Source organism: Ascidia mentula, chromosome 7 (genome assembly GCF_947561715.1).
Source record: "Ascidia mentula chromosome 7, kaAscMent1.1, whole genome shotgun sequence".
NCBI classification, from domain to species: domain Eukaryota; kingdom Metazoa; phylum Chordata; class Ascidiacea; order Phlebobranchia; family Ascidiidae; genus Ascidia; species Ascidia mentula.
The window spans coordinates 16,145,139-16,160,387 of record NC_138572.1 but is presented as its reverse complement, the minus strand read 5'-3'; the positions used below and the strand labels follow the sequence as shown (position 1 = coordinate 16,160,387).

The following is a 15,249-nucleotide window of genomic DNA, read 5'->3' as shown; positions in this document are numbered from 1 at the left end:
GTGCCAAAGTACGCTCCGTGTTTGCACAAGTCCAACTGTGCTTTTTTGTTGTAAAATCGATTTTTCAGCGTATTTTATGTCTTTTCGTAAGTTTTTCATCTTACAAATATTATCGCAAAGCGATTTAACCGTTTCACGCTCCAAGCAATATTTATAATGTATTTTTAACAAATTGAGGTTCTTCAAATTGAGTGTATTGAAGTTCAAATTTAAGTATTTGTTTGTCTTCAGATGTGTTAATTTTAAACGTCAAATAAAATCTTTTTATTATGAAATGAAGAACTAAAATGTAATTAAAAATAAACTGATTTCTGGCATAAAATTAACGTACTGTATTCTTTCAACGTTTCGTCTGCCACACGGCTAGACTTCATTAAGGTTTGATACCACAATTCAAACGTAAACCACACAATAACATTCAGAAGCGCAAAAAGAACAAAGTACACGTTAACACCGCTTATCAAATCACGTGACGAAGGCAAAAAAACACACTGCAGGAGGCGCAACAATTTACAACAAACTGTCGAATACTGCCCGAAAATATACGCTCTATTCTTCGTCATTGACAAATCCGCTGTTTTTTGTGGATATGGAGCGTCTCATGAAAGAGCTGTTTGGTGTGGTCCAACTCTTCGTCGAGAAAGAGGATTTATCGAAGGCAGCTTCTGGACCAAGTGTCACCGATTCGAAGTCTAATATCACGACCTATTGCTACGGAGGCTTCTGAACCAGAGGGAGTGGTGAATTCAACACCCTGCAAAGACTGCGACACATCGGCGAAATCGTGAGCCTTGACGGCCGCGACGTCGCATCGAAAGATGCCAGCAAGACGACAGCATTCAGTGACACTTTTGGGCACGAAGTTGCCTTCGGTTAAGCCCGAGTTCTCGACAAAGAGTTGGACTATACAAAGCGACTCTTTGTTGAGACGCTCCATATCCACAAAAAAACAGCGCATGTGTCAATGACAAAGAACTGTGTGTGTATTTTTAACCTTCATCACGTGATTTGATAGGGTGTTAACATCTACCTTTTTTTGTGCTTTTGAATGTTGTTGCGTGGTTTACGTTACGAAACGTCGTAAGAACACAGTACGTTAATTTTATGCCAGAAGATCAGACTATTTAAATTGTTATATGAATGGCAGCAACAGTAGCAAAATAACTGAAATGTAAATGAACTAGAAATATGAAACGTGACGATTTCATCCCTTAATTTTTACAAAAAAAAAGGTTTCGGGAGTTTGGACGTGAAAGAAAATGGTGGCGTTTATATTATCATCTATGCTCATTTACTTTAACAATGTGGAAAGGGTTTTTCACTCAAACTAATAACAATCCCAAACGAAAACGGGAGACTTTAAGTAAAAGACAACTGCATTTATTGCATTTTTCTTCGTGCTTCCAAACAACGATCCTTCAAAAAGTTGTAATATTTTGGGTTAAATGATTGGTCGGATTTTACACAACCGGGGCTGACAAACTTAACACGACGAGGATGAGTTATTCTAATTATTTTCTAGTAATTCTTTAAATGTATTTCACGTCTTCGAATGTGTTATTTTAAAATGCGAATACTGGTGATATTTTGTCGATGAACATGAAACGCGTTCCTCTGTTGTTGAACGCGTGAAAGGTTTTATCGCTTCAGTGACTCCACCATAACATCCAGCGAAGCGGTTATTGGCGATAAAGCGTAAAGCCACGTAATGACAGAACAGCACGCTGCTCAGCAAGTAAATGGCGTGCTCAGCAAACTGCTGTCCGAAGCTGATAATTTTTGCAAATAATATCGCTCTGCAGACCATTTTGTTAAAATAGCAGGCAAGCTAACGTGCGCGTTTTCTGGCTTAAGTTTGAAAATTTAGGTTTTAGGTTTTGAAATTAGCTTGATTATACGGTTGATTTAGAATTGGTTATTGTTAAAAATTACACACAAAACAGCCGTCGACTCGGCGCTAGTGACATAAAGTTATGGTATTTTTCACTAATGTATTGGTGACCATAAATTCGTTGCAGCTGAATTGCGTTCAGTTTGGCAGAGTATCGATACTTCCTAACAGAGATAATGTTTTAGGAAAACATCTGAATTAAAACGATGTCGTTTGACGAACTTATTGATGGAGTAGTTGGAAAATGTTGGTACACAGTGTTCCTATGTTCCGCTGGATTGTGGATATTCTTTGCTGCATCTGGTATCATGACTGGATCCGTTTTTCTTGGTCAGTATGCTTGAGGGGTTTTTTTCAGTTACGTGTTGTGTTAGGTAAACATTTAACTGTATGTGAGTAGACAGACAGCGTCCAGCTCTAGATACGCGGGTTTGAATCTCTCTTTTGTCAGAATATTGCCAGCTTTTCAGAAATGTTTTGTTTTCATGACAGCGGGAGTTCCGCCGCATCGTTGTCACGTGCAACCTTACGATGACGTCACCGTTCAACCCTCAATCATTAATGAGGCCATAATTCAAAAGTTCGTCCCTTGGAACGAAGTTGCAAAGGTTGTCAACAAAATTGTTACTAATGGATTAAAAAAATCTCTGCTGCTGCAAACCGTTTTTGCCAGATGAACAATTTGCGTAGATCAAAAAACAAAGGTCGGGAACCATCGGATCCGGAACCACGTGTCTGTCGTTCATCTCTCTGTTTGGCTTCACAAAAAGCTTAGTTATAAAAACATAACACTCTCGGTGCTGTTTGCTTCATGAAAATTTCGCGTAATTCCCTTCAGTAAACTTGCTTTACTTTGTATGCTAAAGGTTACTGACTCTGTATATGCCAATGGTTGTAAAAAAAGGATTATCTTTTCTGAATCCAACAGGAACCCGACAGATGCCATCGAAACGTGATTAACGACAGTTGGTGCTCATCCAATATATCCGTACTTACTTGCTTGAACTCATCCAAACTGATTGGCAAAACCGCATGTCCGGACGGTTATATTTACGACACGACACACTACGATGAAACTATTGTTACGAAAGTATGCAACGATTAAGCCCATTTTTTGCTTGTATATTGCTGTTACAACAACTGTAAACCTCCCACAATTTATAACATAAAAGAGTTTGTTTGTTTGTTTGTCCGTTTGTTTAGTTGTGTTTTAATTTTGTAATGCAAAAGGTGTTCATATGAAATAGTGAAATGTTATATCAAAAAAATTTGAAAAATCGTCTCTACTTTTTCAGTGGGATCTCGTGTGCGAAAGATATTCCCTCGTTTCATTTTCAACCTCTCTGTTTTTTATCGGTGTTGCGATTGGTTCAGTGGTGGGAGGAATTATATCCGACAGGTGTGACACAATAACAGCCAAAACCCCAATACATTTTTTTTCTAGCCCCAAAACAGTGGTGTTTGTTACTCAAACTCGAAACCCAATCATCACCTTTTTGACTATCTTTCTTGCAGATTTGGACGAATGTTTGGCTTCCGTTTAGGCCTCGGATTCGCCGTTGTGTTTGGAGTTTCCACATCATTCTCACCAAACGTTTTTGTCTTCTCAATACTTCGGGCATTACAAGCTCTTTTCTTGTTTTTTTCAGTAACGTCCGGTTTTACATACGGTGAGAAAAAGGCGTTTGTCATTTTTGTTTTATGACACCATCTATATGCAGGACAAACGATATAACCTGTAAAGCTGATGCAAAAATTATTTACAAACGTTTCGATCATTCTCAATGCACAATGTAGGCAAGCGGACAAAACGGTACAGTGATGGGGAAAAGGGGAATTGCTCGGACGAGCGCAATCACTGAAGCGGAACACGGGGGTGCCTGTTGTCATGCAATAAACCTAAAGTTTAAAATGGTTAAAAACAAACACAATGTATGCTGTATATCTTAAAAAAATGTTATAAATTACCACCGTCAAAGTCATAGCATACTGCAACTCGTACTAAAATAACTATGCAAAATCTTTCTACAAATTTCTAATGCAAAATTGAATTTATCGTAGGCTCTGAAATGTGTCCACGATCGCTGAGATTGGAGGTTAATCTTCTTCCAAATACTTTGTTTGGTTTGGGTTGCATGTTGTTCAGTGGCTTTGCATTTTATTGGAGGAAATGGAGAGACTTACAACGGGCTTACACTCTCATCATGTTGATTCCAATCTTACTTTACTCATTCCTGCTTCCTAAATCCCCAAGGTAAGTTTATTTCGTGCCAATATTCACAGATGGTTTTGTTGTTCTATGCGAATAACTGACGATGTCTAATTGTAAGTGAAATATATGTAAAACACGATCATAATAACAAATGACTTTTTTCTCAACTTGTCGAAATCCGATACCAAGTCGCTGTTGTCCACAAGACTGTTTGGTGATTTTCATACTTTATCAACGAGTTCTATCTATGCTATGAGGTTGTCTCAATTTAAGTTTATCTCTGTCAAGTAAGCCTAACAAACTGATATAATAAACCTAAGCAAAAAGCAAAAAAGTAAACGACCAAGTACCAACATTTTGATTTACACCAACTATTTAAAAACAGTTTCTGAAAAATGATTTACTATGTTTTGTGCTTCCATATTTTCCCTCAACATTGAGCTTAGTTTACCAAATCAACAAAAGCAGATTTTGTGTTTTTAAGGTGGTTATTTGTACAAGGAAACACACAAGAATCAAAAAAAGTCTGTGAAACAATTGCAAAAAGAGCTGGACAAAATTTTCCTGAAAATCTTTGGAAAAAGTTGGTGAAAGACCAGCAGTCAATGAACGAACAAGTATGACAAAATTTCTGTGTCCACATTTATTAAAACAATGTAAGGTATTTGTAGACAATAGAAAAACAGATAACAAAATATCACACACTTGTTTCAAAAGTGTCGCGAATGAAGGTTTTTTTACACGACACGAAATTCATGTCATCTAAAAACGCACTCATGTTGCAGCGAACCGCTAAGAAGGACACGATCACTGACACATTTAAACGACCTTATACGAGACTTCTCATTATCTGCAACATGATTGTGTGGTTTGTTACCAGGTAATTTAATACCAGTATACAGCTATGCTTTCGGTGTGGTGTTAAAGCATACGCAGCGGCCTGGCGGTTTGTACCATTTTTGCTGAATCAGACTAATTTTCAAGGGCTTGTATCAACCTTTAATTACGCGGTATGTTACAGTTTGGTGTTTTACGGACTGGCTTTGAACAGTGGATCTTTGGCCGGCGATCCATTTGTAAACAATGCGCTAGGTGGCGCGATGGAGGCAGTGGCTTGTACGGCAGGAATCTACGTCATCAGAAAGTTTGGTTCAGTGAAAGTTGAAGTGTTTACACTCAGTATGGCTGGTGTAGCTTGTCTTACATCCACCTTGGTCGTCCAACTTGCTGGCGATAATTATGGTGAGTAGATACTGTGGGACATGGAAACCTATGGCTTGCTGTAAATAATCCGCATTTGCTTGTTTAATTAGGAGCGTAAAATCCGTTTTGCTGTACTTTTCTTGACACCGTTTCTCCAATGCTTACTATGACAAATTATTCGATAAACTGTGTCAGTTTGGTGACACTAAATTATACTTCTTTGGTTGTTTTTTTTTACATTGTACCTGACACGGAATGATATTGGTTTCAATATAACTTAAACTGACTCAAAATTGTCATAACTTGCATTAAATGCTGCGTGCAATACAGGTCTACGGATGTTTGGAACTGGTCTCGCTCTGATTGGTCGGTTTGGTGTGGGAATGTGTTTTGGGGCAATATATTTGCACACCGTTCAGCTATTTCCAACTACTGGAAGGTAGCGTTAAAACATTCCACCAGTTTTATTTTTAAACTTTTATTTAAGTTTTTTGTATTGCATATGTAATCTTCATTAAATCACTTTCTAGAACAACAGCAGTTGGTCTCTCGTCAATGGCTGGTAGAATTGGAACCATAATCACACCATGGACCATTCAACTACAATACACCATCCCATGGTTGACTCAGGTGAGCGTGCATTAAAACTTTGTTTGTTTAATTGGTGATAATTTGATGTTTCATTTGTTTTTTCTGTGGAAAGGTAACCAAAGTGAACGTAACTCACAACAATAACGTTTTTGTTTAGTTTTAAGGCTGTCTTATACCATAGCTCAAAATTGCGGCTATTTTAATTAGCGACCTGTTTTGTAGAGCATTTTTGGTTTGATTTCTCTGGTTGGAGCTCTGGTAGCTGCAATTCTTGTTGAAACCAAAGACCATGAACTGATGATGACGTTTCCTGAAGCAGAAAGATTTTACCGGAAGAAACTGGGTGGTTCTTTGCCACAGAGGATTTTTAAACTTCCCAAAGAGTAAGACGCAAAGGCCCTTTTTCCTTAAAAAAAAACATTTTGACAACATTTTTGAATCGATGATGTTTAAGTTATATTAATTATTATTCCTTACTAGATACAAAGAAGAAGTAGGCGAGGAAATGATGGTGGACGACGTGTCGTGCGATTCGCTCCCTCTTACCTGATCTTGCAACTTTGTTTGAAACCGCATTTACTTATATGTTTTCATGTGGTTTCAAAACATCCCTCACATAACTTCCATGTTTACTTATTATGATTCTTTAACCCCCTGTCAGTTATTGCATAGCGTAGTACAGTAGCAATAATAAACAATTTGCACTAATCAAAAATAACAATAGCATACATGTTACCTTACCATTGCATGTTGTCGCTGTTTAGATTCAATTTTGTAATTAAACTTTTGAAAGTGCCTGCTGTAAAATATTGATCACTGGTTAAGTCGCTGTTGCCGTGGAAGCTCAATGCTGCAGAAGATATATTAATAATAATTTTAAAGCTTAATTTTTTTCCCTTGAACAAATTGTATTCAATTTAACGTCGGATGGCTAAGCTGGATCAGCCACAAGTCGGTCTTGTCGGGAAAAATTTTTGGAAAATATTCTGACCAATTACCGGCAACTGGCAATGCAAATAGACTACAACAGGCCCGCGGGCAGTTACGCTAGCAGTTACCATGTGGGGACACCATAGCAAACTTAAATCTATGATTATATTGAATTGACAACATTAACGAAGAAAACAGGTAAAGAATACAAACTAACGCAACTTCTATCCTGCGCAAGTTATGTCATTTACGTTGCAACGTCCCAAATCTGCCATGAGCAGTACGTACAGCAGAAGTCACACTGGAACGTGACAACAGGCAAAATGGGAAGTACTGACAAGCTAACCTGGCCCACAATTATTTAAGCGCGCACCCCTCGTCAGATCAACATCAACCTATTGACAGCTGTTTTGCACATTTGTGGAACAATCGTTGGTCATAGGAAAGGCAGCAGAGTAGGATTATTTGCTTCCTACTACAAGTTTATTTTATCCCTTAATTTTTTTTGTTTGTTCTACCCGAATATCTTTCTGTGTTCACTTGCAATTACGTATTTGCAGAAACTGAGGATGCTCGTGCAGGCGAAATCGATTTTTTGACGTGAATCAGCTGACTTTAAATTAAAACTTCTGTTAGTTTCACATTATTGACTACAAAATGAAACCCCGTTATGAAATTAATAGAAAATAATCACACGTCACCCTCAGTTGACAACAACAACCCTTGAAGTGATTCATATAAGTTAATTATCCATGTCCATATAAATTAAAAGAAGGTCACGTTTATATAATGAAGTTGTCTTTGAAAATACAAAAATATAGAATAACAACCAGTGTTTCTGTGCGCAGCAATCAAGCGCGCTATGTAATAAAAGTCGCAACAGCAGCGTCGCAGAAGTGCTGGGTAAAAGTCGAAACGTGATAAGGACTTACTGGGGATGTAAAGTCTTTCTTGCTGGCATAGAAATGTGCCCACGATTTCTATGTTGCAAAATATTCGACATAAAGGGCTCCAGTAGTCTGCTTCAAATCTAATCACGTCTATTTTTGCGCAAAACACTGCAACGTAAATGATATATACATGCAAAAGTAAAAATAGCTTTCACACCGAAAAAACTTATGAGGTTATCAAGTCATTCGCCCGTGAATGGTAATTTCCTGTCGAAAAATCACGCTCTGTCGTAGGGTCGCAACCAATTGTTTGTGAAGGGGTTGACCTAAAATCTGACCGGGATTCGTTCCCCTGATATCCTGGGTTCAAACCCCGATGTGGTCAAAACAAAAATCTGTAACGCTAAGTCGGTTAACAAAAAGCTTCGTTTACGAAGTATCTTGTTGTTGTAAGTGAGAAATAGTTTGCTTAGAGATTAGGTTGTTCCATCACCCAAGTAACAATTGCGCACTGAATGTGCGAAGAACGAATGCGCAGTACACAAGTTCTTGTAGGTTTGTGATATCAGTATAGTCTCGCAACAGATATATTGTGGCGCAAGTCTGTAAAAGGTTTTTTTACCAAATGGTTTAATGAGAGTTTTCCAGGTCAATTAATCAAGCATGTGAACTTCTTGACATGTGAAGTTTTTTCTGACCAATAATAATTTGCAGTTCGCCAGTGCTTGTAAAGGTCGGAGAAAATGGAAGACACTCGGTCTCAAGTACATTTAAGCGATAGGTTGTTGTGTCGCATCCAATTGTTTTTAAGCTCGTGGTCTACACGACATTGCTGGTCGAAAAAATACAAAGACGTCATAGCAAGTTACGGGTCATCAGCGAACATAGTAAATAACCTTATTAGCGAAAGGTCATTAATATACACAGAAAACAATAAGGAGGGTCAGTCGCACATTGTATTTTTTTTCTTACGACACGTCGTTTCTACGTAAATTGTTTATTGTCAAACGATTCAAAAACCTGTCGTTTACATCTAGTAATGTGGAATGTTTCGTTATAAACCCATGCTGATGTCATGAAAATGACTTATTTATGCCAGGTATTTGCTACGTGGTTGCGTTAGCATAATATGAAGTATTTGCTTCAACAACCACAGACCAATCAGAAGTTTCTTTGCCGACAACCCTCCCTTTTCACAAAAAGAAATGTAGTCTTAGACCAGAGGTCGGCAACCCATGGCTGTGGCACCACAAATGCGTCTTACACCCACTTACGTTCCGTAGAGACGGCAAGCTCATATAGGCTCTTGATTGTTCCTATACGTTTGGCAATTTCACCAAAATCGCATAGTGATATTAATTTGGGTCATTATGCGGTTTGTAGTAGAAATAGATAAAATAGTATTCAAACATGCGTGTTAACAAGTGCAAATATAAATATATGCCGGTATACGAAACGTAATGCGTGTTAAATGAAAGCGATAACATTTTAAAACATGTGCTACTCCCTGCTTGTGTAAACACTCTGTATATTGAAACACCCTAATGGTAAATGCTTGAGGTTCATCATGTGCAAAAATGTCCGACATTCAACCGATTTAAGCTTTGCCATTGAAGAATTTACACCAGGAAACACAACCGGAAATTGATGGTGTTTGGGAGGAAAGGTATATTGAGTCGACTTCTACGCAACATGTTTCCTGTTTCTGCAGATTCAATGCAGCTCGAAAACGCGCGGTGTCAAATCAATGCTTTCAAAACGTACTCGATAAAAAATTGATTTGCTGTGCTTGAAATTATTTGTGAAGGGATTGCTGTGCATATTTAAATGGAAATGTCCTGCAAATAAGTTGAATATTGTTAAAATCTGATTTGCGATATCATACTAAAGATTTGTAGATATGAAAAATTAGGCTTTTGGTGCACTCGGTGGTAATACGAAAAACATAAATGTTAAAAACGTTTTGTTGAAGTTTGAAACAAGCAAACGATGTTTAAGTTAACAGCTGTTGTTGGAGTTTTCATTGTTTGTCTGGTCGTCACAACTAAGCAACAACAACAACAACAGTGCAGATTTGAATGGAACGAACAAACTCAGGGGCCCAATCTTCAGATAAGTGGCCTCAAAGGAGATCCAGGACCCGCCGGCAGACCTGGCAAAAGGGGATTTCCCGGACCCGAGGGCAGCAAAGGAAATCAAGGCGCGTTACCCGACGAAGATCAAATGACTGCGATGATTACAAGTATGGTTGGATTGTTTTCGATTTGTTAAAGTGTATTTGACTTTATTTAAAGAAAGGAGCTTTTCCACCAATTTAATAAAGTAAGTTTGGAGTGCAAATAGTACAGAAGCGTATGATTCTAAGTATGAAAGTTTGCTTCTAAGCATGGAAAAGGCAAACAGTTTAAATGACATACAATATTCACCATCATAGTTTGAGCATTTTTGCAAAATATTAAACATACTTACCCAAAATGTTTTTGAAGGGCTTGTACGGATCAGAATTGCGGATATCACGGAAGATTTGAGACAAACAATTGAAGGTAGAATTGATGTCAGCTTTACGGGGGGCTGGTTTACATTTTTAAGATGATTTGGTTCACTGGCATTGCGGCCAAGCTGGAAAACACCACTTTCCGACAAGTCGAAATGAGCTTCAACCTCCCGGGGATGTTCGAACTCGCGACACTGCGTTTACAAAAGCCCATTACTCTACAGATCGAGTTACGGGATCTTAGCGGTTTCACGGGGGTATATTGTGATCATGATAAACATGTATGTAAGCGCATTACTTACCAGGGGAGTTCTACATTTACGTCGGGGATATCCACCACCAAAATCAGACAATGCAGAGGTGTTTCATGCTATTGCATGACAAGGCAGGATCGACGCACTGCGAAATGCCCTACTATATGGGCCATCACAGCGGAGATTGAGTAAAGGGCCTTCGCAGTGGTGTTATCCCGTTTATCAGACGATGGCATGAAACACTTCTGCCGTTTTTTTTTGTTCTTTGTAAGTGATTCCGGTCGCTGCAAAGTAAGATATTCGATGTATACATAGGCGTCGATTTAGGGGTGAATAAGGTGACATGTCACCCCTCACAAACAAACAGGGGTGACAAAGCATGCATTGTCACCCCTGGATTTCGTTTAAATTCAAAATTATTGTCGGAAAAACCACATACATTGTACTATGCGTTAAGCTAGTTTCAAACGACCTGTATTATCGCCGTTACAATCAGGACAAACACAAGAGTCTCGTGGATTGTTACGCAACAAAGTGACACGAAACGGAATTTGCGTCGTTTACCTATGTTCAGGGCGATACGACTGACGAAATGTTTTTTACGTGTTTCTGAAACCTGGAAAAGTCACCCTTAAAATTTTACAAAACGTTAAAAAATCGACGCCTATGGATGTATACAATGGTTGTTACTTAAACTTGTGTTAATCACAGCACTAACAGAGAAAGTAAATCAGCAAGAAGCCCGCCTCAACCAATCGTTTGAACGTAAGTTCATCAAAATGTTGCTTCTGGTTGGCGTAAAACTTCCGCAACTTTTCAGGAGCTAACACTGTTGCTCGCCACACCTGTGAAGAACTGGCCTGTGAAGATGGCTGGCAGGTAAGTTGAACTTAACTGTCCCCTCTGGTGGGCCGTTTAATTTTGGCAACACTTTACGGAATCATAAATATTGTAAATTCCGCTTCAATTCTCGTCAAATCTACGTGACTTTTCATTTTAAGCAACAATAAAAATTATCTCTGTTTGTAACAAAAGTTTTAACTTTTATATGTTTTAGATTGAAGTCAGTTGGTTTTATCAAACACATTGTTAATTGAGGTTAATATAGTTTGTGTATCAATTAACCGTTGCTACTACACCACTCAAAACCTATGTAGAATAAAAACAATGCAGAAATAGCAATCATTTGTTGTTGAAGATTTTTCAACATCGCTATGATGGGTCAGTAGATTTTAACAGAAGTTGGGTGGAATACAAGAATGGATTTGGAAGCCCATCATCAGAGTTCTGGTTGGGTATGTAAACTAAACAAAATAAACTCACAGCGCAATACTTTGTATTATCAGCCAAACATTTCGAGAAATTCTTTTTTTACTGCATAAAAGGAAATTTACTGATTATCTTATTATCAGCCTCGCAGCTTACCTTAATCAAATCAAAGTGTTACGTAACACTGTTTTTTACCAATGTGAGATGTTCGTTTAGGTTTGGAGAAACTGCATCAAATTACATCATTGTCCACGAGATGTCGCCTTCGTATAGAGCTGTGGGATTTTTCTCGTGAAGAAGTTTTTGCCGAGTACAAGTAAGTGCCGTCACATACGTCCTGCATGATATGAAACGTCCTCTGGTTGACCGAAACTTTTATGGCGACAAGCAAACCGCCATTATCACAGTTTACTCTGTTACCCTTCATAGCAGCTGGATTAAAACCATATGGAAACGTTTGGTCGTCGCAATAAACCACTTGAGATCTCGAATTTTAAAACATCTTCTCCATTTTGCCTTGGTGCAAAGTAAACTACATGAGAAAACATGACGTCATTTTACTTTTAGTAACTTTAGCATCGGAGATGAAGGAAGTTTATACCAGTTACGTATTGCTGATTACCATGGCACGGCAGGCGATAGTGTGATTAAAAACCACAATATCAATGGACTTGGATTTACTACTTTCGATAGGGACAATGATAGGTAAGAAGTTTTTAGCACTTGCCAGTTGTAACGAGCTATGATGGCCGTTAGCTTCGGGGAAGATTTCAGCTTTAACGGACCTTGTAACTAAGTCGAAAACCTTTATGTGTGTTAAACTGTTCCACCAACCTATGGTGGTGGCCAACCTATGGCACGGGAGCCAACAATAGCGCATTGCACGTTGCCAGTGTCGCTCGAAACCCAAAGTTTATAAAATAAAAAGGAGGTCTGTTTACGAATAAAAACCAAAAAAATTTCTGCAAAACTGCATTTGAAATTTATGTCATTCATAGCTAGAAGTGAGATTTACTGTAATTATTTTTTAATCAAAAATCAATAAACATAAAAAGAAAAGAATAGGGCGGGAATTGAGGCGCTTGTACTTCAAGTAAAAAATCGTTGAATGATGAAAGCCAAAGGTTTAGCGATCCCTGGTTCACAACTTCACACTATACGTTTTGTGCAGAAAAAGCAACATAAATTGTGCTGAATACTATGGAGGTCCGTGGTGGCATCGCAATTGTGCATACGCTCATCTCAACAGCCTTTGGTCAAGGACTTCCACTCACCACTCGGCAATAAGTTGGTACCATTGGAAAAAGGCATGGGGAGGAATTATGGAAACAAAAATGAAAGTTAAATGTGTTTAAACGACAATACAGTTTTGAATGATTTTGTAATTAGTGGCGCGCTCCTTTCCAATAAAGCAAATTCAGTTTATTGCGATGTTTGTCAATGTATGGTTATTTACAAAAACGGTTTATTCAATGCACAAACCATATGAGTAGATGTGTACATTTCCGCAATGGAAAAAAATGGTTTGGCAAAGCATTAAAAAGCATCGAAATCGAAAGTAAATATTATTTTCAAAGGCAAGCCCAACAACACTTTAAAAACGTTGTGTATTTCCCGAACTGTGTTTCCACTTTTTGCATTGTTTTTTTAGAAACATAATTTATCTTTTCAATGTATTGAATATACATAAAGAAAGTGGCCACCTCAACACTGCGTTTCAGGCAAATCTTACACGATGACGTCACTGATTTGTACCTTTTCACAGGCGAGTTACGTGACCGATGCTTCATTCAAACAACAATTGCATATGACACGGTCATGGCAACTTTGCATAAAACTAAAGGTACATCTACAACAAACAAATATCCAAAGTTTTTCGGTTCTACGTCGACTAAAAAGTGTAGAAAACTGTACGAAAAGTAGCGGCGACCAAAAATCGTAAACCTTTTTCGCTGTGGCGAAATTGACATCACACAAGGCACTCATGTCGAAAAAAGAGATCAAACGTGATCACTTCAGGTGTATTGGTAATGAGCAACAAGAAAGAACAAAACGCAGGAATATAATATCGTAGTCGTAGTGCTTCCAGCGTCGAGGAGTATGTAAAATGGAAAACACTTGTTGGTAAAAGAAAAACCACATAAGACAGCAGCGTGCAAGTTCTTCACCTTGTGTTTGATCGCGACCTGCACCAGTGAATCTTGTTTTTTATTGTGGTAGAGCTTACTGCGGCTTTAATGCAGCAACTCAACCTAATTAGTTCACCATTCCCCGTATCCAAGATTTCAGAGCGGGGTGTCGCCTTTTCGCAAAGATTGATCTTGTCAGAGGACGCCAGCTCCTGTGGCTTTTTCTGATAATCCAAACTGTTGTCAGACCATTCGGGCTTTTTGAATAATTGCGCATGCTTTTCGGTTTGAAGAACGCGATGGTATGTCAAGATCTTAATTTTGTACATTTTGTTTACGTTTACCTTGATGGCTCCTTAGTTTGTGCATTTACTGACAAAGAAAATTTAGAATCATCTTAGAAACCTCCTGCAAAGGCTCTGCGTCAACGGTTTGCTTCTCAACCTACAGAATTGATGGATTTTCTTGTCACATTCTTTAGCCGTCAGCTGAGGAAGCCCGAAATCAAGTACAGCGCATTCGACTGCTGGCACTTAACTAGGCATTTCCAATTCTGTCTGGAGGGCACGTCAACAGCGACATCTCTCGGCGATATCGGATTGACCACTGATGTGCAGCATATTAAAAGGAAAAGCAATAAAACGTCTCCGATGTATTTTCGCGTGATATCGTGTCTACTTTGCAAACGCCATCCTTGTATTTTAAACGTGAGAACCGAACATGTTATGACAATTTATTGTCATGCGCAACATCGCTTCTTGATAACAACATAACGAATTCTTTCATTTTATTCTCATTTATCAACTCTTTACCATGGCAACCATTAACGGCCACATTAGGTATACACCAATCAAAAAATTTCGTCCGGGCCTTAACCATTTTTCTTTGGTTAGCTTGGCAGATAGGTGTGTGGCCCGTATATGGGTGTCGAACCTCAACCAGACATATATCTCTGGTAAAAGTTCGACAAAGAAACACTACCAGCGATGGCCGTAGATGCGGGTCTTGTTTGGTACACGCTTGGTTCCAAAGTTTGACCGGATAATTTCACTATGCATTTTAAGGAATTTTATCCAAACTCAACCTAATATGATCCCGTGTATTTTGTCACCTACACTGCATAAATAAGCATTTGCCCAACAATCAAAGCAGGTTTTACAAATTAAAAAAACAAAAGTTGGTGAACGTTAAAAAATCTTGTTATCTACGTTTGATAAAATTTAATTTAAACAATGCTGTGATTAATTTTCCAAAAAATGAATTCTGACCCACATCAAACTTCGTACAATTTATTTCCAAAGCTTGCGGGCGTGAGCTAAATCAAAATGATTTCGCCGGCGTATACTCTCAGCGGGAAGTCACGCAGAACGCTCGCAAGCTCGCGAA

General features: G+C 38.4%; 2 protein-coding genes across 2 annotated transcripts; both read left to right on the top strand.

Moving 5' to 3' along the window:
* The first annotated feature begins 2,037 nt into the window (after window positions 1–2,037).
* Window positions 2,038–6,698, top strand: LOC145908448 (organic cation transporter protein-like). The gene is made up of 13 exons (XM_082995731.1): window positions 2,038–2,221; window positions 2,384–2,499; window positions 2,820–2,981; window positions 3,187–3,290; window positions 3,407–3,561; window positions 3,953–4,145; window positions 4,588–4,720; window positions 4,889–4,983; window positions 5,125–5,345; window positions 5,637–5,745; window positions 5,837–5,936; window positions 6,120–6,280; window positions 6,378–6,698. The coding sequence occupies exons 1-13, from the start codon at window positions 2,098–2,100 to the stop codon at window positions 6,445–6,447; spliced, it is 1,743 nt and encodes a 580-aa protein (XP_082851857.1). The 5' UTR covers window positions 2,038–2,097; the 3' UTR covers window positions 6,448–6,698.
* A 2,917-nt stretch (window positions 6,699–9,615) lies between these two features.
* Window positions 9,616–13,210, top strand: LOC145908668 (fibrinogen C domain-containing protein 1-like). The gene is made up of 8 exons (XM_082995989.1): window positions 9,616–9,959; window positions 10,204–10,260; window positions 11,177–11,230; window positions 11,286–11,344; window positions 11,664–11,760; window positions 11,951–12,050; window positions 12,302–12,439; window positions 12,906–13,210. The coding sequence occupies exons 1-8, from the start codon at window positions 9,707–9,709 to the stop codon at window positions 13,087–13,089; spliced, it is 942 nt and encodes a 313-aa protein (XP_082852115.1). The 5' UTR covers window positions 9,616–9,706; the 3' UTR covers window positions 13,090–13,210.
* The last annotated feature ends 2,039 nt before the right edge of the window (window positions 13,211–15,249 follow it).

What these genes read in the sequence shown, in the direction of transcription:
- LOC145908668 (XM_082995989.1), top strand. Translation starts at nt 9,707, where the DNA reads ATGTTTAAGTTAACAGCTGTTGTTGGAGTTTTCATTGTTTGTCTGGTC. An exon ending in TTTGAGACAAACAATTGAAG is followed by an intron (nt 10,261 to 11,176) that starts GTAGAATTGATG and finishes TGTTAATCACAG; the next exon opens with CACTAACAGAGAAAGTAAAT. An exon ending in TTCGATAGGGACAATGATAG is followed by an intron (nt 12,440 to 12,905) that starts GTAAGAAGTTTT and finishes CGTTTTGTGCAG; the next exon opens with AAAAAGCAACATAAATTGTG.
- LOC145908448 (XM_082995731.1), top strand. Translation starts at nt 2,098, where the DNA reads ATGTCGTTTGACGAACTTATTGATGGAGTAGTTGGAAAATGTTGGTAC. An exon ending in CTGCTTCCTAAATCCCCAAG is followed by an intron (nt 4,146 to 4,587) that starts GTAAGTTTATTT and finishes TGTGTTTTTAAG; the next exon opens with GTGGTTATTTGTACAAGGAA. An exon ending in CCATCCCATGGTTGACTCAG is followed by an intron (nt 5,937 to 6,119) that starts GTGAGCGTGCAT and finishes CCTGTTTTGTAG; the next exon opens with AGCATTTTTGGTTTGATTTC.